General features: G+C 51.6%; 1 protein-coding gene across 2 annotated transcripts in view; it reads right to left on the bottom strand.

Annotated features, from left to right (window-relative positions):
* LRRC20 (leucine rich repeat containing 20) overlaps window positions 1-24,216 on the bottom strand; it is an 83,769-nt gene extending 59,553 nt beyond the window's left edge. The window contains exons 1-2 of one of the 2 annotated variants that reach the window (XM_072756223.1): window positions 24,104-24,216; window positions 18,653-18,797 (exon numbers count right to left, since the gene is read on the bottom strand). In XM_072756223.1, the coding sequence (XP_072612324.1) occupies window positions 18,653-18,734 (82 nt within the window). In that variant the 5' untranslated portion in view covers window positions 18,735-18,797; window positions 24,104-24,216. Of the gene's footprint in view, window positions 1-18,652; window positions 18,798-23,939 lie in introns of both variants that reach the window. The other variant, XM_072756224.1, reaches the window with a different exon arrangement.
* Window positions 24,217-24,564: the final 348 nt, after the last annotated feature.

Here is a 24,564-nt window from a genome sequence, read left to right on the forward strand (position 1 = left end):
TCTACACTATGCTATGCTCACTCTTCTTACCATGGTCAGAAGACAGTCCTAAAAACAAAAAGTATTAATAGCTTCTTACCCTTACGTGGTCCTTCCTCTGTACCATATGTATCCATGCACCTGACACACTTTGTCTAATTTGACAATCCATGAAATAGGTATTATTATGTTCATCCCCATTTACCACTGTGGAACCTAGGCACAGAGTGTAAATAGAAGAGCTGTGACCCAAACCCAGCTCTCCTATCCTGTGGGATTGTGTGAGGGCTTTGGAACAGAAGTCCCGTGAGGCATGGGGCTCCCATTCAGGAGGCTGATGGAGAGAAAAGAGATTTTTCTGGAACGTGAAAATGAAAACTTAGGCTGGTGCCTGCACCCCTTCCAGAAGATCAAATTCCCAGCACCTCCAGGTATGGCACCCTGGAACAAGAGGCAACCCCGTAGATAGCCGGGCCTCTCTGACTTGGCTGCCCATCTCTGAAATACCACCGGGTCTCCAAAGCTGGGAGGTGCGGGACACCCAGAGCAAGCAAAACACACCAGTCATCAAGGACGAGCACCAATGCACCACTGTGCACAATTCGCCAGGATTTTAGCAGAGTTACTTGTGCACAGTGTTTACTGAGCTAACTAGTTCTAGAAGACTTAAGACAAAAAGGCGGCCTGGCACTACTTCCTCTTCACAAATCTCCTTCCCCACAGACGACTGCTTCCAGGTCTTTTCAGGGATTTTGCTGGTGTTCAAATTCCCATCTCTAGAGCAGAGTTCCCTAGTCGGTCCAGGTGTCATGCCACCTGGAGAGAAAAGGTCACAGGAGGAGGAGCTCACCAAGGACCGCAGAAGTCCAGAAAGTTCCACCACGATGGCATTTATACTGGGGCCCGGCCAGTAGTTAGGGAAGAGGAGAAAGGCATTTGAGAAGGGGGAAATGGGTAGGGTGCCTTCTGGGAATGTGGGGAGACCATTTAACTTGAATGTGGCTGTAGGTCTGGGAGAGTTGTTTCTTTCACCTCCTACTTTATGGATCTCTGTATTGTCTAATATTTTTATAACAAGCACTCATTGTTTCTTACTAATAACCTCGATTTCAAGAGAGTGACATCCTTACCATCCAGCTACCTACCCATGAGAATGTCTTCCCTCAAGTGCAATGCTGGGCCAGTGGAGATCATCTTGATGGGGACAAAGGGATGGGCTACAAACCCATCAGGATCAAGCTCAGAGGAGCTAACCGCAGAACCGAGCCGAAATCCTGTGATAGATCCCACACACACATGAATCCAGACGTGCTTCCTCACTGACTACTGCAGGAGTCCCAGCCTCTCTGGGAAATGACACAACTGCAGGGTGTCTGCCTCAGAGAACAAAGCTGAACTCTGGTCCCCCAGCCAGTGGCCATCACACCCAAAGGTCAGAACATGCTCTAATCACATGAGAGCTAGAGGCCTAAAAAGGAAGAGGTGGCTGCAGTGGGGCCTGTGAGCTTGTTCTTCCTCAGGATCCAAACTGAGCCTTTCCTTGTGCCAGGGCCTTCCTGCTATGTGATCTGAAGCAAGTTACTTGATCCCAGCCTTGGTTTCCCCTTTGATAAAATGAGAACAAGAATTCATGTAAAAACCTACAGGTGCACGTTCATAGCAGCACTATTCACAATAGCCAGAAAGTAGAAATAGCTCAAATGCCTATGAGTGGAGGGACAAACAAAATGTGCTATCTCCATACAATGGAACACTATGTGGTCGTGAAAAGACAAGAAGTACTGATACAACATGGATGAACCTGAAAGAAGCCAGTCACAAAGACCACATAGTATATAATTCCATGATATAAGATGTCTAGAATATGCAAATCTGTAGAGACAGAAAGGAGACTGCCAGGGGCTGGGAGAGATGGGAAAAATAGGGAATGACTGCTTAAATGGTACAGGGTTTCTTTTGGGGATGATGAATTTTTTTTTTTTTTTTAAGACTTAATTATTTGAGATAGAGTGCAGAAGTGAGCATGAGCATAGCGGGGGCGGGGGGGGGTGTAGGCAGAGGGAGAGAGAGAAGCAGACTCCCTGCTGAGCAGGGAGCCTGACACCGGGCTCGATCCCAGAACCCTGGGATCATGACCTGAGCCAAAGGCAGATGCTTAATTGCCTGGGCCACCGAGGTACCCGAAAATGTTCTTAGATGGATTGTGGTAATGGCTACACAACCCTGTGGATATGGTGAAAAACCACAGAACACTGCACTTTAAAATGGAGAATTTTACAGATATGAATTAGTCCTTAATTTAAAAGAAAATGGGAATAAGATGATCCAATTAATTGTTCTGAGCATGAAATAAACTGTCCTCGAGGAGCTCCGTGCAAGAGGTGGCAGACGGTGTCACTCAGGGAAGAGGAGGTGCTGCTTCGGGGATGTAGACATTGTTTCTAGGTGAGAATTCATTACAAGGATGAGCTCCAGCTCCGTGGCTGGCTGAAGGAGGAAGACAACCCCTGGCACTCACCCACTTTAAGAGCCTCACAGCAAGGAGACAAGTGTGCATGGTATTGTAGGGTCTGGGACTTGCCAAAACAATCTTGATGTCCTCCTAGCAAGCGAGCTATTCAACAAAAACCTATTTAATTAAAATCAAAAGTAAATAAATCCCACACAGAATTCAACCAAATGACACATAGTTCCCATTTGAGATATTAAATTATTTTAATTTGATAGATGACTCATTGCTAACATATTGGGACAAAAGGGAATAGACGTAGCAGCCATAAAGATACCGACAGTGTGGCCACCAATACCTCACAGGCAACCAACACTGGTCCAGGAGGAGGCCACAGGCTGAGCCAGACCCGGAGAAGGCAAGACAGGCCCTGAGGTCTTCTAGAAAGATAAGCACACCGATGGAGCATCTTCCCTAGATAATCCTGAGGACATCCTCTGAGGAAGGGCATTATATTATCTGTCTCCTTTTGCAGATAAGAAAACTAAGGCTCAGAGAGGTTAAAAATTTGTTTGAGGTCACACAGTAAGTAAAGATGGGGTGGAGCCTGACTTCCTCTGAGGATGCTGCCCTGCACAGTGAGTCTGGAGACCTGGATTCTGAAATGCTGTTGCCCTTAACTCATGGGCAGGTCACTCTTGAACCTTAGGCTCCTCATGTGTCAAGTACAAAAAATGAACTTGGCCCATCTCTCTTCAAGTGTGGAACACACACACTGGTGACTATGGACCAGACTTCCCAAAACATGATGTACCCATGAGTCACCCCAAGGTATTGTTAGAATGCAGGTTCTGATTCAGCAGGTCTGGGATGGGACCTGGGAATCTGTCCTTCTAATGAGCTTCCTGGTGATGCTAATGTTGACCACACTTTGAGAAGCAGGACATGGATGGTAATCACTATACAAGTGGCAACGTGCCACATGGTGAAAAACGCCTATTTCAAACTCCCATCTGGACCTGGTCCCGTCCGGACCTGGCCATCACCTCTCTCATCTTTGCTCTACCCTCTTTCTAAGGGGGGAGGAGATTTAAGCCCAACATATATACCTAAGATTTCCTGATGGTGCTTTGTTTTCTTTCTTTTTTTAAAGATTTATTTATTTTATTAGAGATCAGCGAGAGAGACGGAGAGAACAAGAAGAGAGCATGAGAAGGGAGGAGAGGGAAAAGCAGACTCCCTATTGAGCAGGGAACCCGACGTGGGGCCCAATCCCAGGACCCCGGAATCACAACCTGAGCCAAAGGCAGACCCTTAACTGGCTGAGCCACGAGGGGCCTCCCAATGGTGCTTTGTTTTCATATTTACTTTTTTTTTTTCACATTTACTTTTATGGCTACCAGTTATTGATTTTCCATTTATAGTAATGATATAAAGTCATTTTAAATTTTACTTAAGTGCATTTCATTTCAAGAAAAACGTTAAGTAACAATAATTGCAATACTTTTATAGCACTGAGTATATGCTGGCCGCCCTTCTAAATATAACACAATTGTCATCCTTCCAACTCCAGAAAGTGAGGACCTTTTAGACATGAGAAAATGGAAACCTAACTCAGATCAGAACTTAACTTGATCAGAGAGAAGAAGTAACTTGTCCACAGTCACCCAAGCAACAAGCGGCAGAGCCAGGCTTCAAATCAGGGTAGCCCGACTTTAGGGTCGACCATGTTATTCCATTGATGAATGAGTACAGCTGGCCCTGTGATGTGGCAAAAACTTGTGAACGTTACCTACGCGTGGTCAAAGGGAGGCAAACACTTGTTTCTTGCTGGCAAGAATAGTGTCTATACACCCCTCATCATCCCCAACATCTGTAGTGCCCAGCACAATGCCTCATCCACAGTAGGGGCCAATGCATGTTCCAGAATAAATCTCCTTGGCCTGACTTGTTGGGCCCAGGAGAAGCCTTGAGTCTCACCTATGCTTGCCGTGGCTGAGGCGCTGGCCACAGAGCAGGAGCCCACGTGTATGCACATGTGGACATCTCCGGGGGTGATGAGATTGCAGACAACTCAGCTCGCCTGGAGCCCACCTCTGAGCAGGGCAGACGGTGAGCAGGCTGCGGCTGACAGCGGGGAGGGCACGCTTACAACAAAGGCAGGGCCCTGGGCACCACAGAGCTGCAAGCTTAATCCCTGACTAAATTTTCACCTTTTCTCCTCCAAGAATCGATCAGGGTTTGAAACAGTGAGGAATCCAGGCCTGTAAGGAATTCATTCTCTGAGCAGTAACTGGGCTTCCTGAGGTCACAGCTCGATGAAGGGACCAGGGAACAGCAGCAAACGCCTCTAGAGAGCATCTGCTCTCAGCATCTGACTTAGTCAAACACCAGTGCTGGGCCATCAGCCTGCACACCCTGTCTCGTCCACCTGCCAGTTGTTGAGCTCACTCACCACCTGGACTGGGTCCATGCCATTCCCACAGTCCAGAACACCCCTCAGCCCCCACAAATCCTCTGGCTGGACAGTCCCAACTCCCCCCAGGAAGGGTGACCAACTCCAGGACACCTGCCTTACTACTTGTCCTGGATCATCCTCTCCCAGCTGCTAAAGATCTATAGACTTGTGTCTGGGATGCATGAGTGGTGAACTTGACAGGAGACATGTGCATCCTGCTGAAGACCCCTCAGGCCTGGCACTCAGCTAGCCAAACACTTCTGAACTTAACTATACTCTGCACCACTGAGGAGCTTTGTCTTGGGATTCTCCCTTTGTAAAACGGGGGCACATAGGCCCTTTTGGGAATGAGGAAAACAATAAGCTAATATCTGTCTAAGGTTTGAGTTCGCAGCAAGAATCAAGCCTTCTATGGCCAAGATGTGAAGATTCCAACTAGTGAGATCTTTTTTTTTTCAAGATTTCATTTATTTATTTGACAGAGAGGAAGCACAAGTAGTGTGAGCGGCAGGCAGAGGGAGAGGGAGAAGCAGGCTTCCTGCAGAGCAAGGAGCCTGACGTGGGGCTCGATTCCAGGACCCCAGGATCATGACCTGAGCCAAAGGCAGGCATTTAACAGACTAAGCCACCCAGGTGCCCCCCCCAACTAATGTGGGCTTGTTACCTGAAACCAGCTTTATAATCCTGGAATCCACCTTGACAATGACTGTGGCTGGTCCTTTACTAAGGAATCCTTTTCCCTGGCTCTGCACCCTGCCCCCACCCTTCCATTCTCACCCTCTGCCCCCCAATACCCTTGGCTCCTTGGAGAACCTCCAGGATGCCTCACATCACATGAGCGGAGCCCATCCTCTGCAGCAGGAGTCTGGGTGCCCCTCCCCACCCTGGCCAAGCCAGACTGCTCAGTGCTCCCTGCAAACTCCCTTTACTTTCCCACCTCTGTATTTTTGCTGGCGCTATTCCCTTAGCCTCAAAAACATCCCTCATCAGCACCATATTAGGACGCCTCTGAAGGCTGCCTTTCCTTTTTTTTTTTTTAAAGATGTATTTATTTATTTATTTATTTATTTATTTATTTATTTATTTATTTATTTATTTATGAGAGAGAGAGAGAGAGAGAGAGAGAGAGAGGCAGAGACACAGGAGGAGGGAGAAGCAGGCTCCATGCTGGGAGCCTGATGTGGGACTCGATCCCGGGACTCCAGGATCGCGCCCTGGGCCAAAGGCAGGCGCCAAACCACTGAGCCACCCAGGGATCCCCTGAAGGCTGCCTTTCCAAGAAGTCTTTGCTCATGTCTTCTGCCCTCCAGGTCCCTTAACGCATCTGCCCCCTCTGTCAGGGTGCTCACCCTGTATGCATGTCTTTGTCTCACCCTCCCTGGCTGGGCGGAGAGCTCCCCTGGGGATCAGTCCCACTGAGGCGAGTGGCAGGTTACAGGGGGCATGGGAGCCAGACAGACTCAAGTGCGAAGTCCAACACAAGATTTGCTGGCTGTGAAAATCCTGGCAAACCATGGATGCTCACAGAGCCTCAGTTTCCCCTCCTATGAGTAATGTGAAGATACCACCCATCCAGGGGTGTTGAGAAGATCAGATGCAGTCATTCACTTGACAAAGTCTCTTGAGCCCTTGCTCCATGCTAGCACTGGCCGGGCAGATGGTGGTGAGCAAGACAGAGTCCCTGACCTCAAGGAGCTTACACCATAGTGCAGGGAGAAGAGTAGTTAAGTACAGACGAATACCTGAGGGAATGTCAAGCGGCGGTACTACTCTCAAGACCATGTGATGGTAGACCAGATGACTGAGACGGACGCAGGGGCAACCCTTACTAGGGTGGTCAGGGAGTGCTTCTTGGAAGAAGTGGCACTTAGCTGAGACAAGAGTAGGAAGGAGCAGGACATGCAAAGATCTAGACAAAGGGTAACCCAGGCAGAAACACAAGCGCCAGCACGCACACAGTGTAAAGGGACCCCAGGCAGGGCTCAGTAGTCAGCTCCCTCCTCCTTCCCACACCTTCCTATCCTCCGCAGAGCCTTCCAGAGCCTGACACAGCACACAGCGAGTAAAGGTCTGCTGAAATGAACTTGACAGGCTAAGAAATCCTGGGGATAAATTGGTACATGAGAAAAATAGGCACCTTAGCAAAACAGTCCACCAAGACGAGGCAGGCGCCAATGACAAGTCTATTGAATCCAGCCTCATCTTCAAAGATAATGACCTTCTGCTACACTTGTCTCTCTGAATGAACCACATTTCCTAGCCTGCAGCGGAAGGCAGAGACCACTCGTTTCACTCAGTCACCACCTTCTCAGCGTGGGGTTTGCTGGAGCCCCACAGCCAGGCCCCCTCCATTGTGTACTCTGCCCCCGGTGCCCACCGTCTCGGCAGCCAGAGGCACGGAGGTGTTTCTGGAAATATTTGATTTTCATAAACTCCCCAGTCTCACTAAATCACCTTCCCAAGGCTAACACTTTCCTACTTGAGCAACGCCAGCCCTGGATACCACAACAGGCTCTGTGTGGTTCTCTCTCCGAGACAGAACATTTTCAAGCATCTGCCAACACATATCTTTTGAGGCTGCATAATTATCCAAGTGATTTCAGTATTTCTCTTCACCTTCAAAAAACAAAACAAAACAAAACAATGCTGCTTTGAGCACCTGTGACACGAGGGCAGCCAGGTGGCCAGGGGTCTGTGCTGGAGAGGTGAAGGATATGCTCTGGGGGTGGGCAGTGCCCCCCACAATGAGGGTGGGGGCTGAGACAGCACTGCTCCCAGGCAGCAGCACTTCCATAGAAATCTCCACTTCTCTCTGGCTGTGCTAATATTTCCAGTGTCCATGCCATGCACTTCTTCAGGGACATGTCCCCTAAGGACCCCAACTCATCATAATCCATTTATCTACCCCAAACGGCCCAGATTTCCCTCTTTCTGTTATGGCATCACTAGGCTTCAGACTGCATGCTCCTGCAAGCAATCAGCTGCCCACCCCCACACACAGCTTTCTTCGCCTGTCTCCCCTGGACCCTGGGCCCTACTCAGGACAAAGCCACACCAGCACAGGCCTGGTCCACAGAAGATGCCTCTCCCCTGGTTTCCCCTCCCGCTGTGCTTATATCCATCCTCTGCCTAGCGGTGATCCTCCTAAATATCACCTGGATCATGTCACTCCCTGCTCAGAAACTGCCAAATTGGGGCGACTGGGGGGCTCAGTGGTTGAGCGTCTGCCTTTGGCTCAGGGTGTGATCCCGGGGTACTGGTATCGAGTCCCACATCAGACTCCCCACAGGGAGTCTGTTTCTTCCTCTGCCTGTGTCTCTGCCTGCCTCTCTCTCTCTCTCTCTCTGATGAATAAATAAATAAAATCTTTAAAAAAAAGAAAGAAGGAAATAAACTGCTAGATTAAGCATGGCAGAGATACTCAGGTCCCAATGAACTCACTGGCCTCAGATGCTGAGCGTGACTAGCATCTGATGGGATGTCTTTCCCTACATGGATCTGCTATCCACAGTCAGTGACTTCCCCTGATTGCCAGCCATCAAAGCGGACTATCCCATGCTGTTGGCTAACCCAGCAGGAAGAACACGGACTGTGCAGCTAGAGTGATGGATTCGAATCCCCTCCCTTGGAGAAGCAAGTGGCTTAGCCTTTCTAAGCCGGTTCCCTCTTCTGAAAGTTGAGAGTTAACAGCAGCTCCCTCACAAGGCTAAATGATGAACAGATCACAGGGTTGCAGTGAGGATGGAATGAGACATATATAAAACAGCTGGGAGACACCCAGGTGGCTCAGCAGTTGGGCATCTGTCTGCCTTTGGCTCAGGGCATGATCCTGGGACCTGGGATCGAGTCCCACATTGGGCTCTCTGCGTGGAGCCTGCTTCTCCCTCTATGTCTCTGCCTCTCTCTGTCTCTCATGGATAAAGAAATCAATCTTGAAAAAAAAAAGCAGTTGGGACAGTTTAGCACATAGCGGGTTGTAAATTAAGTGTGAGCTCATTATAATTCATGGGTCATTTTGACTCAAGGTTTTTTTTAAAAATATTTTTATTTATTTGAGAGAAAGAGGCAGAGAGAAAAAGAGAGAGAGAGAGAGAGCACAAGCAGGGAGCAGAGAGCCTGATGCAGGGCTTGATCCCAGGACCCTGAGATCATGACCTGAGCTGAAGGCAGGTACCTAACCAACAGAGCCACTCAGGTGCCCCTGACTCTAGGTGATTTTCTGTCTTTAGAACCTGTCTTTAGAACCTAAAACCTGCATACAAAGTGATGAGAGAAAAACTCTAAAGGCCTGATATACAAAGGAATCCATTTTTTATTTCTAAGTCAACATGACTGTGTTCTGACTTTGTTCAAAAGCTGGGCTGACAGCCTGCCACGCGTACACTGTACATTTGCTTTGTGACTGAGCAGCTTCAAGAAAAACCATCCCGACCTGGAGATAGCGATCAGTACTCCTCCTCCCTGAGTTCCTTCAAAACTTGTGACTCCCACCTATATGTAAACCTCCAATCTTTTGAGATTTTGCAAGATGTAAAAATTATATAACCCTATAATAAAAACCACTCATTCTCTGGAGCACTTTCTTCCCTGCAAAGGCCGTGCTTCCTGGGCAGCTGTCCTAACCTGGGCTCTAATAAAACTCTCTTCCTTGCTTTTAGAGATTTTAAGAGGGGCAGCCCGGGTGGCTCAGCCTTCCGCCCAGGGCGTGATCCTGGAGTCCCGGGATCAAGTCCCACGTCAGGCTCCCTGCATGGAGCCTACTTCTCCCTCTCTCTCTCTCTCTGTGTGTCTCCCATGAATAAATAAATAAATAAATAAATAAATAAATAAATAAATAAATAAATTTTTTTTTAAGGAGAGATTTTAAGAGGTTTGTTCATTTTGCATTGACAACAGGACTTTGCTATAGGCACTACTGCAGGTGACACTTGAGGGCCTCAGAGCCTTCCTTCCTCTCTGGGTCACCCCCACAGGAGCCTGCCTGCATACAGCCATGCCTTTGCCCACAGAGACACCCTCTTCTAGAACAGCCTTCCCCTCATGCCTCACCCACACCCTCAAACCTGCTCTATCCTCAGGGGCTCGGCTGCAGTACCCCCTTTTCCATGCCACGCCCTCAGCACGGGCACTCAAACAATGCCCGGGATATGTAGAACCCAAGACAGTAAAGGCAGACTCATCCATGTGGTTCATTTTTCATCCTGCAAGTATTTGACACCCAGCTAATGGCCTCCTCGCTGTGCAGGGCTCTCTGCCTCCCACAGGACCTCCCTGGAGACCACTCAGGGTTGGGCCAGTTCTCACAGCTGAGCAATTTCCTTCCTGCAGACAGAAGAACGAGGGGGGACGGCTAATGCCTTAAGTGGTCTGAGGGTACCTGTCCATCCACTTGGCAGATGCCTTCTGAACACTGCTACATGGGGCAGCATTGCAGTGACCAGGAACCCAAGATACAGGTTGGCCATGCTGGAAGTCGCCCAGCACTGACCCCCACCTCCACCTCCCCCCATCTCCCACCCAGAAGTCTAAAGTCCACATCGGGGCTCCAGGAGGGGCAGGTGGGACTCGTGGTCAATGGAGCTCTCAAAGCTCCAGGAGGGGATTCAGGGAATCCCAGTAGAGAGACCTGGGCCATATCTGTTGGGCTTTGGCGTCCTCTCCCACCACTGCTAGAAAGAGTCCTGGAAAAACTTCAGGACACCAGCTATCTTCACCCCTAGCAATTCCAGAGCTTGCCAGTCTAGCCCCAACAGGGCCTTATAACTAACCCTCTGCTTCCACAAGACACTATGCCAGGGACAAGGGGCCAGGGCACAGAGGACAGGGCAGGAGGAAGCCTGGCTTCCCACTATTTATCCTCTGAGTCTCATGCTTTGTACTCTTGGGTGCATGTAATACCTACCAAGTTATTGTTTTTCTTTTTAAAAGATTTTATTGATTTATTCATGAGAGACACACACAGAGAGAGGCAGAGACATAGGCAGAAGGAGAAGCAGGCTCCATGCAGGGAGCCCGATGCAATCCCCATCTGGGGATCACACCCTGAGCCGAAGGCAGACTCTCAACTGCTGAGCCACCTTGGCATCACTTTGTTTGTTTGTTTATTTATTCATGAGAGACACACAGAGAGAGAGAAAAGCAGAGACACAGGCAGAGGGAGAAGCGGGCTCCATGCAGGGAGCCTGACGCAGGACTTGATCCTGGGTCTCCAGGATCGGTGGTGCCAAACCGCTGAGCCACCCAGGCTGCCTCTTTTTTTTTTTTTTTTTTTAAATCAAATGTTTATAGCTACAGCAGCCTGCCTTCCCAATTGAAAGGCAGGAAGCTAAGGACAGCATATCAGAGGCTTCCAGCCCTCATGGTGAACAGGTGGCCCTGGGTGGGCTGAGGGCTGCCCTGTGAGGACCCACTCCCTCTTCTGCACATTCAGAGCTGACCTGAGCCTGGTTGACCCTCAGGACTTCCCAGGCCAGGATACATCCGAGCAATGGCATACCCGTCATTGCCACCAGCACCAGCCTCCTGGGCTCAGGGCCAGGAACTGCATGCAGGCCCCTGCCTGGGACCAAGAAAAACTGCTTCCACCACAGCCCCTGGTTGCTCCCCTCCCTGACATGTGCCTGTCTGCCTCCCCCTCCAGACTGGGCACTCCTGGGGCACTTCCTCTAAGTGAGGTATACAAAGGAGGGGCTTAATGTAGTTACTTCTTGAAAAGGGACCGTGTCTGGCCCAAGGGAAGATATTACTCTGATTTAGTGAGTATATATAGATACATTACGTGCTTCTTGAATACTGAGCTTCCTGAATACCCTTGCTCAAGAAAGGGGCTACAAAGTCAGATTGCCATGGGAGTCAGCTAGGAATGTGAATACAGGAGGTGAGGACGTGGGACGTGGGCATTCATGCCTGCCTGGCAACAGTGTGGTCAAGACCCGGTCTCAGCTGCCTGTCACGTGGTGACAGGGCACCATCTGCTGGTGAGAGTTGGAGGAGACAAGCAGTCACCCCAGCAAAGTGGGGATAAGCCTGGGAGAGAGGGTAAGTTGCAAAGGGGAGATGCATCTCTTCTCTCACTAGCTCTGGTCTGCCCACCTGACTATCTCACAGCTCCTGGCCCAGCTGCTCAGTTCACTGAGGATGGATCACACCCACGTTCACATTCATTCTGTCTCTCTCTGTCTCTGTCTCTCTCTCTCACACAGACGCATATAAACACACAGAGACCTGCCCAGACAACACCCTTCCCTACCCAGCCCCCCAGAACCCACCAGGAGAAGGAAGTTCCAGACTGTAAATCATAAGCCAGTAGTTTATTCAAGACAGCGAAGAATCATACAAGTTCATGTTCAAATGCAGATCACCATGCCCATGCTGGGATTTCACCTTTAAAGCTCTAGAATGGGCTCTATGAATCTGTCTGTAATCAGAAGCAGCTCACGGCGGCTGTTCTCACCACCACCTGAGACATCTTGACCAGGCAGGTATCAGCCTCTGGTAATTCTCCTCCTTGTCAAGGAACAGGGTAGGGCCGACTGTGGTTCTGACACGGCGCTAGCAGAGAGGCAAGCATGAGGGGGAGCAGGGGCTCCAAGTTCTCATCTCCTCCCCTGGCCCTCAGTGGGAAAGGCCACCCGGCGCTGGGACGGAACTGGCTCCACCTCTCGATACCTGTGTCACATCCTCAGCCTTAGCTCCAGCTTCTAGAAAACAGGGACTCTACTTCAAAAGCAACACGGCAGAGGAGACAAGCTGAACGCCCTAGTGCCACCAAACACTTAGAAACTCTGGATTAAGAAAGCTCTGTGCCTTGGTTTTTTCATCTGTGAAGTGGGGGGATTAAGATCACCCCTGTCACACAGTCACTGCGAGGATTCAATGAGGCAACACCAGCCAAGTGCTGACAACACCGCCTGGCATTTAATGAGAGCGAGCTGCAGGCGTCCAAAGTAGAGAGGAGCGCCAAGATACGGCGACAGGCAGCTACAGACGCTCGGCCCACCACGTCTGCTGTGAATCCGGGTTATCGGGGGCCCGGGCTGAATGGTCTAGAAGGGTGAGGAATGCAGTGCTGGGCCTGACTGAGGGATGCTGAAGCTGAGACCCCGTGGAGCTGGAGTTCTGAAGGACTACCTTCAGAGGAAGAGCGCACTAGGGATAAGACGCGCTTCTTCATAATTGGAGTGCTGCTTTGTCTGCCTGGGTGCTGAATTAAAAAAGAAAACAAGTTCCCTGTAAGGTTCTGAAATCACAGGTTCTGAAACCACCACCCTCACGGCAGGGGTAGGGTTTGAAGAGTCCTTTCCCCTAAGGCCCAGAAGCCCCTAGGGCTGAGTTGTTTTTTTTTTTTTTAAGATTTTATTTATTTATTTATGACACACACACACACACACACACACACACACACACACACACACACAGAGGCAGACATAGGCAGAGGGAGAAGCAGGCTCCCTGCAAGGAGCGCGATGTGGGACTCGATCCCAGGACTTGGGGATCATGCTCTGGGCCAAAAGCAGGCGCTCAACCACTGAGCCACCCAGGCGTCCCAGAAAGAGTGTTTCTAATAAAACAGGTGTCTAACCTGGTTGCAGGCAGGTATCTGCTGGAAGCAACCACAGCCCTTCTGGAGGATAGCCCCTTGACCCAGGGTCACACAGACGAGGCTCTACCAGGCATAGGGCTTAAAATGACATCAAATTCACCCAGAACAACCCACTGTGAGCTAGAGTCAAGAGGAACAGCAGACGTGGGCTGCTGAGAACGCCCTGTGATAGAGGTAGTACAAAAGATTAAAAAAAAAAAAACGATTAAAGAAATTACAAGCAGATTTAAACACATAAGAAAGGAACAAGATATTATTCCCTAAAATAGGATTTTTTTTTTTTTTAGTAAAAGGTAAAAGATTTATCAGATCTAAAGAGAAATCAGAGTATATAAAGTCAGATTTCTTAAAAGAACTAAAACAGAACTTTTTTTAAAAGTAGGCTCCACACCTAGCATGGATCCCAACATGGGGCTTGAATTCACAACTCTGAGTTCAAGACCTGAGCTAAGATCAAGCGTCAATCACTTCATCGGCTGAGTTCTGATCCCCCAGAACTTTTTTTTCTCTTTTTGATCCCCCAGAACTTTTGAAAACTAACTAACTAACTAAAGTATGTAGCCTTAAAACTCAACAATGGGTTCAGGAGCAGATTGAACACAAATGGAGAAGCAAACAGTGAAATGGCAGATGGATCTAGAATGTACTGGAGAGATGATGATAAAGGAAATACACTAGAGCGACGAATGCACAGGATGGAAGCCCCAAGAGAAATTCGAGGCAAAAGAAACCCAAGGGAAGGGGGGAAGGCAACGTGCCTAGAGCTATTGATTCAGAATTTACTTGAAATGAACACAGACAGGAATCCTCTGGCAGGAAGTACAAAAGACCACAGAAAGAATGAAAAGAGGACTCAAACATCTGTGCTCAGCATGCAGCAGGCCCTGGGAAATGCTGGCTCCTTCCTCTGTAGCTCTTACTGGGTGCTCCTTCCCACCAGCTTTGCCAGACTCTGTCCCAGCCAGCCACACTCTCCCAGACCTTTCCAAGTCCTGCTCCTCAGCAATCATGATCAGTTTTTACAAGTCATCCGCAAAGGCCTGGGAGTCTCTCCCCTGGAGAGGAGTGGGGTGCAGGACGGCCTGGCCTGCCGATCCACTGGCCAGGAGGAACGGTAAGGTCAGACAGAGGGCCCCAGGGATCTGAGGACCCAGGAAGCCCAGATGGGTCTGAGATCTTTACAAAGATAAAGAACTAATTTGGGGACACAAGGAGAGGAGGGTGAGGAAAGCCTGAGGATGGTGCAGAGTTCCCAACTCTGTGCAAGCTCATTCAAAAAGGCTGAGGAGGGGTGAGGGGCTGGGGAAAGTGGCTTCAGCTCGGGCTGAGGGGCAGACCAGGGGCCAGGGGGGATGAAGAGGCCTGGTGTGGGAAGACCAGGGCTGGGAGTCACAGCTCAGGTTGCAGGAGGAGCAAGCCTGGCTCCAGAGGGCACCGGCAAGCACCTGGGGGAGTGCGCGTGATGCTTACCTAAGTAAGGTGAGAGCCTGTAACTGAGCTCTCCCAGCCCAGTCTGGATCTTCCGCCCTGCGGCAAGATGCCTGAGTCTTCTGAGCAGCCATCCTAGAGCTGCACCCTGGGCCTGCACCCAGGTAGGCAGGGAGGGGAAGCCAGCAGATGGGGAGAAGCCAGAGAAGCCTGGCCCACACCCCAGGGCTGAGAAGGAGGTAGCCCCAAAACTCTCCTCTGCTGTTGGCAAGAGTTATTTCCACCTCCTATAGCGGCAGGTGGTCCTTTCTCCAAAATCTAGACTTCTCTACTTATTTTATTTTATTTTTTTAAGATTTTATTTATTCATGAGAGAGACACACACAGAGAGAGGCAGAGACACAGGCAGAGGGAGAAGCAGATTCCCCATGTGGAGCCCGATGCGGGACTTGATCCCAGGACTCTGGGATCATGACCCGAGCCAAAGGCAGGCACCCAAACACTGAGCCACCCAGGCGTCCCTAGACTTCTCTACTTAAAAGAGTAATATGTTTATCACAGGACATTCAGAAAGTGCACAATGGTATTTTCTAACATCCATTTGTATCTTGTTTTATTTTGTTTCAATTAGTTCCCCTATAGACACATGTTTAACTGGCATCGTGCTGCTTATACAGTTTGGGATCTTTACTTTTTTTCCAATTCATGTTATATAGAACAAGCTGCCAGTCTTCATTCAAGCATGTAATGAAATTTTATGCGCCACTTTTAATAGCTACATAAATTGCATTGTACAGCTCTAACAAAACCTATTTAAGCAATTTTCTGGTCCTGGTTTTTTTAGGCTGCTTCAGATTGCTTGCTGTTTTACATGAGAATCATAGTGGGTTACTTCGCCCATCTTTCAAGACCCATTTCAATTCCCACCTCCTCCAGAATGCCTTTAATACCCGTAACATTTCCTACCTCTGAACTCCGACCACCTGCAGTGTATCCCACATGGCTCAGCATGGAAACCTTGTGTCACTCACTGCTCTGTATCCCACAGTGGTAGACTGGTCTCACATCCAGAACTCTATTGCACATAGCCCAAGGGAGCCCCCCAGCACCTTGCACACACCAGATGCTCAGTACAGACAGCTCAGACTCCCAGACCCCTCAGATTGCATAAGCTCAGTAAACTCCACTTGCCAAAGGGTCAGGACTACAGGTGCCCGTAGTGGCATGGTCTGGCATTTTGCTTCTTCACTGGGCACTGAAGAGGTAGGTAGGCCCCCATCAATGTGCTCTAACTTTAAAGACCTCCCTGTGAAAGTTTCGAGCTCTAATCAAGACATCCAGGACTAAAAGGATGAATTCCTCTCCAAAGCTGGCTAAAGCTTTGCAGTGCTCACAACCCTGGGGCTTGGCAACCATCCGTGCCCCCACCCCAGGACAGCGTGCGTGATGTGGAAAGGGCCTGCCTGGGCCCTGGTGCTGGACAGCCAGGGTTCCAATCCTAGTACAGCAGTGGCCAGGCAGGATGACAGAGGCCTGCCTTTGGGTTCTTCAGTGGGCACAGCCCTGGGCACAACAAAGGAACTGGTCAGAGCACACCCCACCTTAGACCCCTTACACACTGCACCCCAGCAGCAGGGCAGCCCTGCTTCAGTTCCAGAAATTCCCCACCTGGCCTGGAGAGAACTCTAATCTCCGGTCCACAGACATTTAAGTCTAGACTCCATGCAGCTTTCCAGGTTCCCTACCTGCTGCGTGCCATCCCCCATTCCCCCATCCCCTTCTCCATGTCACAGTGGCAACTGCGCAGCTTCCTGGGGCCCCAGCCTCCTCACTACTGCCTCCTAGAGTCCTTTATCTAGCAACACCAGCCCCAGGAGGTAAAAATGTTGCTCCTCCATCCTTGCCCCCATGAGACATGTGGATGAGGCTGTGTTGCACATGTGTCTTCCTCCCTGCAACATTTTAAGGCAAGGGTATGTTATACCCTGCAGAGACTTGTTGATTTGCACTGAGCTCCCCATTTGAAAACAACATGAAGAGATCCAGCCAGGTGGCCAGCTGACCCTGGAGGAGGTATGTTTGTGGCAGAGCAGGACTTCGGTGCCACCCCCAGCCCCTGGAGGTGAGACAGTAACAGCTGCCATTCACTGAACTGGGAAGACCAGTGCCTTACAGACACCCCCATTCTCTGAACCACCTTGATGAGATAGGCACAGTTACCATCCCCATTACAGACACAGAGAACCCAGGTTCAGTTAGAAGTTAAGCTACCTGCTGAGATAGTGGCCTAGTGCAGAGTGGGGATTCGAATCCAGGCCATATGAGTGGTAGAGAGCTCTGAACACTGGGCTAAGCATGAAAACATCAGTACCAGCACAAGATTCCAGTTCTTTTCCTGAGGGTCCATGACCATTCGCTCACCAGCTGAAGGCATCCCCCAGAAACTTCCCTCCAAAACCAAAGACAACCTTCAAGTTTGTCTGCTGGCAGAGGAAGATGCTTCTCTCGCTTTAGCCCACCCAGTTCACCAAATGCTATGTGCTTACAAAGTACCTAACACAGCTCTTGGGGTGGGGGTGGGGGGCAAAAGTCCCTGCCTTCTAGGGACACCGAGTGAATGTTACATAGAGAAGGAAAGGAGCGAGGGGTGAATGGTGTAGAGCTGAGGGCTTCCTGAAAGAGGTGGTGACCAAGCTCATCTTGAAGGCTGAGTGCCCCTCCACTTTCTGGGCCACCCCCCCTGCCCAGCAGCCCCAGACACACCTGACCAATGGCTGTTCACAGAGATACTCTATCTTCCCAGTCTCTGGATCTTTGGTCAGGCAATAAGCTCCATGGAAATGCTCCTTGGAGAGACAGACACAAATGCACACGGGCACACACACACATCCCTACCCCCCTGTGGAATTCCTCTCTGTGTGCCAAAGGCCCCATTCAAATCCCACCCTATCTACGCAATCATCCCCAAGGTGAGATGGTGCTCCCCTCACTCTGGGTTCCCACAACATGCTAATGGTTCTAAGGGGGTACACACATTCCAGCGGGTGAGACACACGTACACACGCAATCCTTGCACATGTGAATGGTCAATAAGTATCTGTTGAATTCAATTGAATAGGATGGTTTGCTCAGATGCTTGAAGGCTTGGCATAGCTGTATGGGCTAAAATGCTACGACCAAGTCAAAGCAAAAAACATACGGGATGCAATTCAAGGAAAGCAATGTAGTGAAAAGGGGCCTCCAGGCTGGGTGACCTGGAAAAAGCCCACTTTGCCTCTGACCCTCCATCGCCTCATCTGAAGATCAAGGTTAGTCATGCTTGGTGGGTCTCCTCCATCACGAGGCCACGCTGAAGATTCAATATGACAACACTCACGAGGCACCTGCACAGGGCCTGGTACCTGGGGCTACTTGGCAGTGCCAGCTTTTGTCACCTGGACCGAGGGCACACACACTCAGAGTCAGTGGCAGTGCAGACAGGCTCCCAGCAGATGGAAGCCCTCGCTCAATGTTTTTCAAACCTCTCTGATTGTGACCCATAATAAGAAATAGGTCTTACGCGGCCTATTTTGGTTTTGCCTATTTTCTTAGGCGAAAAACAAGCACAAGTGCGATAAAACTCCATAAAACACTTCTCCTGGTGTGGAGGGGACACACCGACACTCTACTCTTCTCTTTCAATCCACATCGACACTGATATCACATGCTGCCTAAGGGGCGCCCTGCCCTTACTCACCCAGGGTATCAGAGCCGCTCTCCACGGTCTCGTTGACCTTCCTTGCAACTCTGGCCACGGCCTCACCCATCTTCTTCAGCATGCAGGCGAGGGGGTCCTGCTGCCAGCCACCAGGCCGGTCTGCTGCTCACAAGGGGGCCTGTGCCTGGGGAAGACACAGGGCCATGAAGCGCCCACCCGCCAGCCAGAGAAATGCCCCTGAATCTGTCCTCCCCAGGGACCCAGGCTGCAGGAAGCCTGCAGGGAGAGCCCCAAGCCACTCACTTTCTCCCAAGAGGCCCAGAGACCAGGCGACGTACAGCTTGGCCTTTGGAGCAGCCAATCTGCCCATCAGAGGGTCGGGGCAGCCCAGCCTAACCACTTTCCTGGGTGATCCACTCGTGACTTCACCAGACTCAGGACAAGCACTTCAAACAGCGGCCAGGTGTGTGCCGCCTGTGACTCACTTAACAGGGGGAGCAGCGGGGAAGAGGCAGAGAACAGCCAACCGCAGGGGGGAGATGCGTGTCCCTCCATCCTACAGCCTCTGGGCAGCTGCCCTGTCCATACATACACGGACAAGTCCTCCATCCCCGGTTCATCTCACCCACCTCTGCCAGGCACCTTCTGTGTGCTGGGAAGTGGGGGCACAGAGACAAATCCAGCCAGCCTGCCAGGTCAGAGCTCACAGGCAAGGGGTGGGATAGGGGTGTGGGGTCTCTAAGAATTCCCTTCCTACCTGTCAACATGGAGGGAAGGCTACAGGTTGATTACAGTTTTAGGCCGCAGACCTGACGATCAGCCTGGTGCAGAGTTTATCTGCCAGACCCAGAGGGAGAAGGGGGCGGGGGCAGGGCAAGGAAAGGAGAGAAGGGAAATTGGATCCCTGGGGGAGAAAAGGCTTCAAGACAGGTGAGGAACACAATCAAAGTTATTTGGTGTTAAAGACATGAGGGACTCTAGAAATGTCTCCAACTCCCTGTTTATTACAGAGAAGGAAACTGAGGCACAGAGAGGGACTAGATGACCTGGCCAAGGTCAAAGTGAGTCACTGGCAACAATGTTAACGGCCCAGCTCCATATCCAGCCATCACCTCTTTACGAGAGTCGCCCACAAGGCCGCAGCACCCCAGGGACAGAATGAACTTGGGGCCAAGGTCCGGACTCTTTTTTGCCTCTGGATCCCAATCCCAGCTTCAAAAATGGCTCAGGGAGCTCTAATGTGCTCATTCTGAGGGTCAGAGGCCAAAGAACGGGAGGACAGAAAGAAGGGGGTGAGGGTAGTACTCGGTGCTGCTAATAGATACCACGTAGAAGTCCAAACGTGCTCAACGACACAGGTGGGGCAGACAAGGCTGCCCCGGCTAGTCAAGCCCACCCATGTGCTGAGCATGTTAGCAGTGAATATGTGGGTGCCCCATGTAGGCTGACACTGAAAATTTGAGACACTCAGTGCGGTGGAAACAGACTGGGTTTTTGAAGAGAAGCCTAGTGCCCAACTCTGCCATTTGCTAGTTCAGGAGCCTGGGAAAGCTTTTTAACTACTCTGAGCTGTAGTCTCTTCATCTGAGTGGAGGTCTAGTAATATCCATCTCACTGAATTCACATGAGGGTTGAACAAAAATATTTATATCTTTCCAGGCCAGGGCCCAGGACATGTAGGTCTCAACAGATTCTAGTCGAGGATAAAACAGGGGGCACCCGGGTGGCTCAGCAGTTGAGCATCTGCCCTCAGCTCAGGGTGTGATCCTGGGGTCCTGGAATTGAGTCCTGCATCAGGCTCCCCACAGGGAGCCTGCTTCTTCCTCTGCCTCTCATTCTTTCTCATGAATAAATAAATAAAATATTAAAAAAAAAAAAGAAAAAAAGGAGGATAAAACGGTACACATGCAGACAGGACACTGGCCCCTGAACCCAGTTTCATACCCATGTGACTTCAAACAAATCACTCAGTGGAACATGTACTCATCTTTAAGGAATGACTAGGATTTCCTCTGCCATCTCCAGAAAGTCTTCCCTGATTGCCTCATCTCTCAGTGTTTTATCCTCCCTCTGAGTTTCAGCACCAATTACAGACTTAGTACAAGCCACTTGGGTTGTTTATGAGCTTTTTAAAATAAATATACTTGTCTCCCTAATTGGCCTGTGGGCAGCTTGGCACAGGGAGCGGATCTATACTGTGCTTTCTCCCAGCACTTTACACCATAAGCTGAATATAAATGCCTAGTTAGGATACCGCAATGGTGATGATGATCAACAGCCATCATTTGGGTTTCAAATCTAAATACACGTCAATGTGGACTCTCATAATAAATCTAAGATACTGTTTAAATGAGAAGGGTCATATAGTCAAATGCCTAATGGTGTTAAGTAGACAACTTGTATGAGGTAGGCCAGGGTAAGAAAGTAGGGAATAGTGATGATTATGGCAAACTAAACCCAATACCTCCACCATGCTGCCCTTAGGACCATCCCCAAAGTCTAGGGCACAGCAATGTTGCTGGGATCTTGGTGGCTTATCCCTGTGAATGGGAAAACTGAACCCCAAGAGGGGAGATAAATGAGCTTAGATGGGAAACAAAACCCTGGGTCTCCTAACTCCTAGCCTAGTCTTCTTCCTACTACACCATGCTCCTTCCTTGCCCTATCTCCATTACTTATCAATAACAACAAACATGTACTGAGCAGCTACTAGGCATAGGGCATATAAGAATGAAGAGGACAGAAACACAGGAAAAAGCTCTGACTTGTGATTCCGATGGACAGCTTTTTAGGAAACATCACTGAGGCAATCCTGTCCTCCCTGCACAAAGGAAAGAGATAGATCTCCAAGCTGCCCAGGGTCTGTTTTAATAACCCTGAGTGGGACTGTCTGGGCTGATGACTTTCAGCCAGGCACTATGCTTACAATTCTACTAGCTGTCACCAGGTTGGGGGGTGGGGGGAGCAGGGCAGGAGGATCGTAGGGATAGAGCCCACTGATGATAACTAATCAAATTAAAAATCTCACCCCTGGTGGCAAGCAAAGACACTCTATGGTGTGGGTCAGAGAATGGACATCAGAGCAGGAACAGGAGCAATCTGACAGCCAGACTAGGACTTAAATCCCAGAGGATGCTCTGGGTACCTCACAGATGGTCCCTAGACCCCCAAGAACTACCTTCTGCCTAAAATCGCCACCCTCACTAATTGGCCAGGACACCACCTCACTTCACCTAACACTACTCCTTCCCTCCCAAGGGAGAATTCCTTCCTACAGTCCAGCTGGCTGTCCCTCTCTGAGGTCAGACAACAAAGGCTGGTCACTCTGGCACAGTCAGGGCTGTGAGAGAGGAGCATGGCAGGGCCGCATGGGGTAGAAGGCCCAAGATGGGGTAAGGGGGCGCCAGACTGAGGGAAGAACAAACAGGATGACAGGAGTCTGGATTGGGTCCCTGAAAGAGCCCTCCTGGTACCAGAAGCCACCTACAGGGCCCCAGGGTAACACCACAGACGCAAGTGTTGGGCTCCTTGAGGCATCTGGCCAAACCCACAGGCAGAGTCCATAGCAGAAGAAAGTCAGAGAATGTCCCCCAAGGGACTGCAGGGAAGCCTTAGCTAATTTCAAAGCAAGTGCTCCAAATCCTAGAGATCCTTCAGCACAGGATCCAAAGCCATATTCACACTGCTGCTGCCCCAGCAACACATCCCTCTCTATACATCCCCAACTCCCCTTTCCTCAGAGTGGACATCATAGCCTCAGGAAATGTTTAAATCCAACAAACATCTCCTGGGCACCTTCTAGAAGGGCCACCCAGGGGAGCAGAGTTATAGAGATGGGGCATGAGCCAGAATGAGGTTCCCCCAACCAGGAGAAACTTAGTGACAAGACAAAGAATGAGCTAGATGCTAGTAGGGCTGTGATGCCAACTGGAAGGAGCGTGTATTCCCTCTCTATAAAGGGAGAGAGATGACATATCTGAGCAGAGGGACCCAAAGAGATGAGAGAAAGAGGCAGGCAGGTAGCCAATCTGTCCCCAGGTTACTGGGGGAGGGGGCCGTAGGCACTCCCCTAACTCTGTCCTCTGTTTCTCTGCAGGCAGCTAGGGAAAGTTTTCGGAGGGAAGCAGCCTAAGGCCAGTTTGGAAAGTTATCCAGGTGTTTGTGAGCAGCGCCCTCTGTAAAATGGAAATACCACCTACCTTGTTGAGTTGTTCTGACAAGTAAATGATATAGAACTTTTGAGCAGGGTCTTTGCAAATGTTAAGCACTTCCCACAAAATGCATGGGTGACCGGTACAGACAGTAAGTTAGGATATCATCAACTGAATGCCAGAAAAGCTGCCTTCCTTTGTGGGAGCTGGCGATAGGCCCTTCTGGATCTATAACCTAGTTTCATCCGGAAACGAGGCTGGAGTTGGGGTGATTTCTGCCTAAACCCTGACTGCAGCCCCCTGCTGGAGCTCCTGTCCTCACTCGTGAGAACTCCACCTTATCTGGAGCCTCGAGATCTGTGCAAAGGAGCTGCTGCGACACCCCGTCCACACCAGCTGCTCCTATATTTAGTTACTGGTGTGGTCACTTGGGAACTTTAGAGCCTGGCAGCCGCTCCGAAGGGCAACTCGAGCCTCCCGAGCCATGTGTGCAAGCTCCCCGACCGCTGGCTCCTGCGGGTCCTTCAGGCCAGGCCAGGTCGGGGGAGCAGGTGGGGAAGGGGAGCGGCGGAAGCTGGATGGTATCCAAGTAGCCCCGAAAGCCCTCGAGACCTGGGCAGAGCTGACCCACTTTTTCACCCCAGGGAGAGCAGCCGCTGGGGCGCGAGCGGACGGGCTGGCGCCTGGGTTTTGGGCCTTGGGGTTCGCAGCGCCGCGCGCCCCGCTCCCTCCGCTCCAGGCGCCCGGCAGCGCCTCCCGGGAAGGCGCGGCGGGGCGGGCCGGGCCAGGGTCTCCGCGCCGCGCGCAAGGGGCCCGCCTCCCGCGTCTACCCCACCCCCGAGCCCGCAGCCAATGGCTCCGCGCCGCCGGGCCTCCGCTCGCGCGGCAGGCGGGGACTGGGGGCAATAAAGCGGGGAGAGGGGCGAACGCGGCAGTGCGGAGGGCCGGGGCACGTGCTCCCGGGGCGGGAGCGAGCCCGGACAGCGCTGCCTCGGCGGCACCTCCCGCGGGGGCGGAGGCGGAGGCCCGGCCCGCGTCCCCGGGCTCCCCACTTCCTGCCGCCGCCGCGCCCACCCCGCGGGCCGGCCGGGTCCAGCGGCAGTGGACGCGAGCAGGAGCCGGCGCGGCCCCGGGCGCCGGGCCCCGGGGCGCTGCGGAAGCCGCGGCTGACTCACCGCTGCCCTTTCCACCCGGTGACCTGGGGGGGGGGGGGCGCTGCAGGACCGGGGGCGCTGCCATCCCCGCGCCCCCGGCCCTCCAGCGCTCGGCCTCAGCCTGCGGCTACTTTGCGGGGCGCGCAGCGTGGGCCCCGATGCTGGCCGCTTGCGGCTCCACTTACAGCGACGATGCCTCCCAGCGCGCTGCGCAGCGCACTCGCGCTCCCTCCGCCGCCGGCGGCGCCCCATGCAACAGCCGCGCGCCCGGGCGGGGCGGGGCGGGGCGGGGCGGGGCGGGGCGCGCGGGGCCGCTCGGCCAATCGCCGCGCCGGCACCGGGCCGGGGCCGCGCGCAGCCAATCAGCGCGCCGGGCCTCCCGCCGCGCCCGGGAGCTGCCCGCGCGGAGAAGCGGACCGCGCGCTCTCGTGCGCAGGGTGGATCCGCTTTGTGTGCGGCTGCGGGAGGGACGCGGCTCGGGAGGGCGGACGTGTAGACCCGAACGCGCCGCACAGATCCCGGGGGCAGTAGGACTGAGTGGGGCTCCAGGTTCTCAAGGGAAGAGAGCCGAATTAGCCAGATCAGGGGTACTCTGGGAAATGTGAAGGTGGGGGTGGGGAACTTCACGGGATGCCTTCGGGCGCCA

This window comes from Vulpes vulpes, chromosome 4 (genome assembly GCF_048418805.1).
Source record: "Vulpes vulpes isolate BD-2025 chromosome 4, VulVul3, whole genome shotgun sequence".
NCBI classification, from domain to species: Eukaryota; Metazoa; Chordata; class Mammalia; order Carnivora; family Canidae; genus Vulpes; species Vulpes vulpes.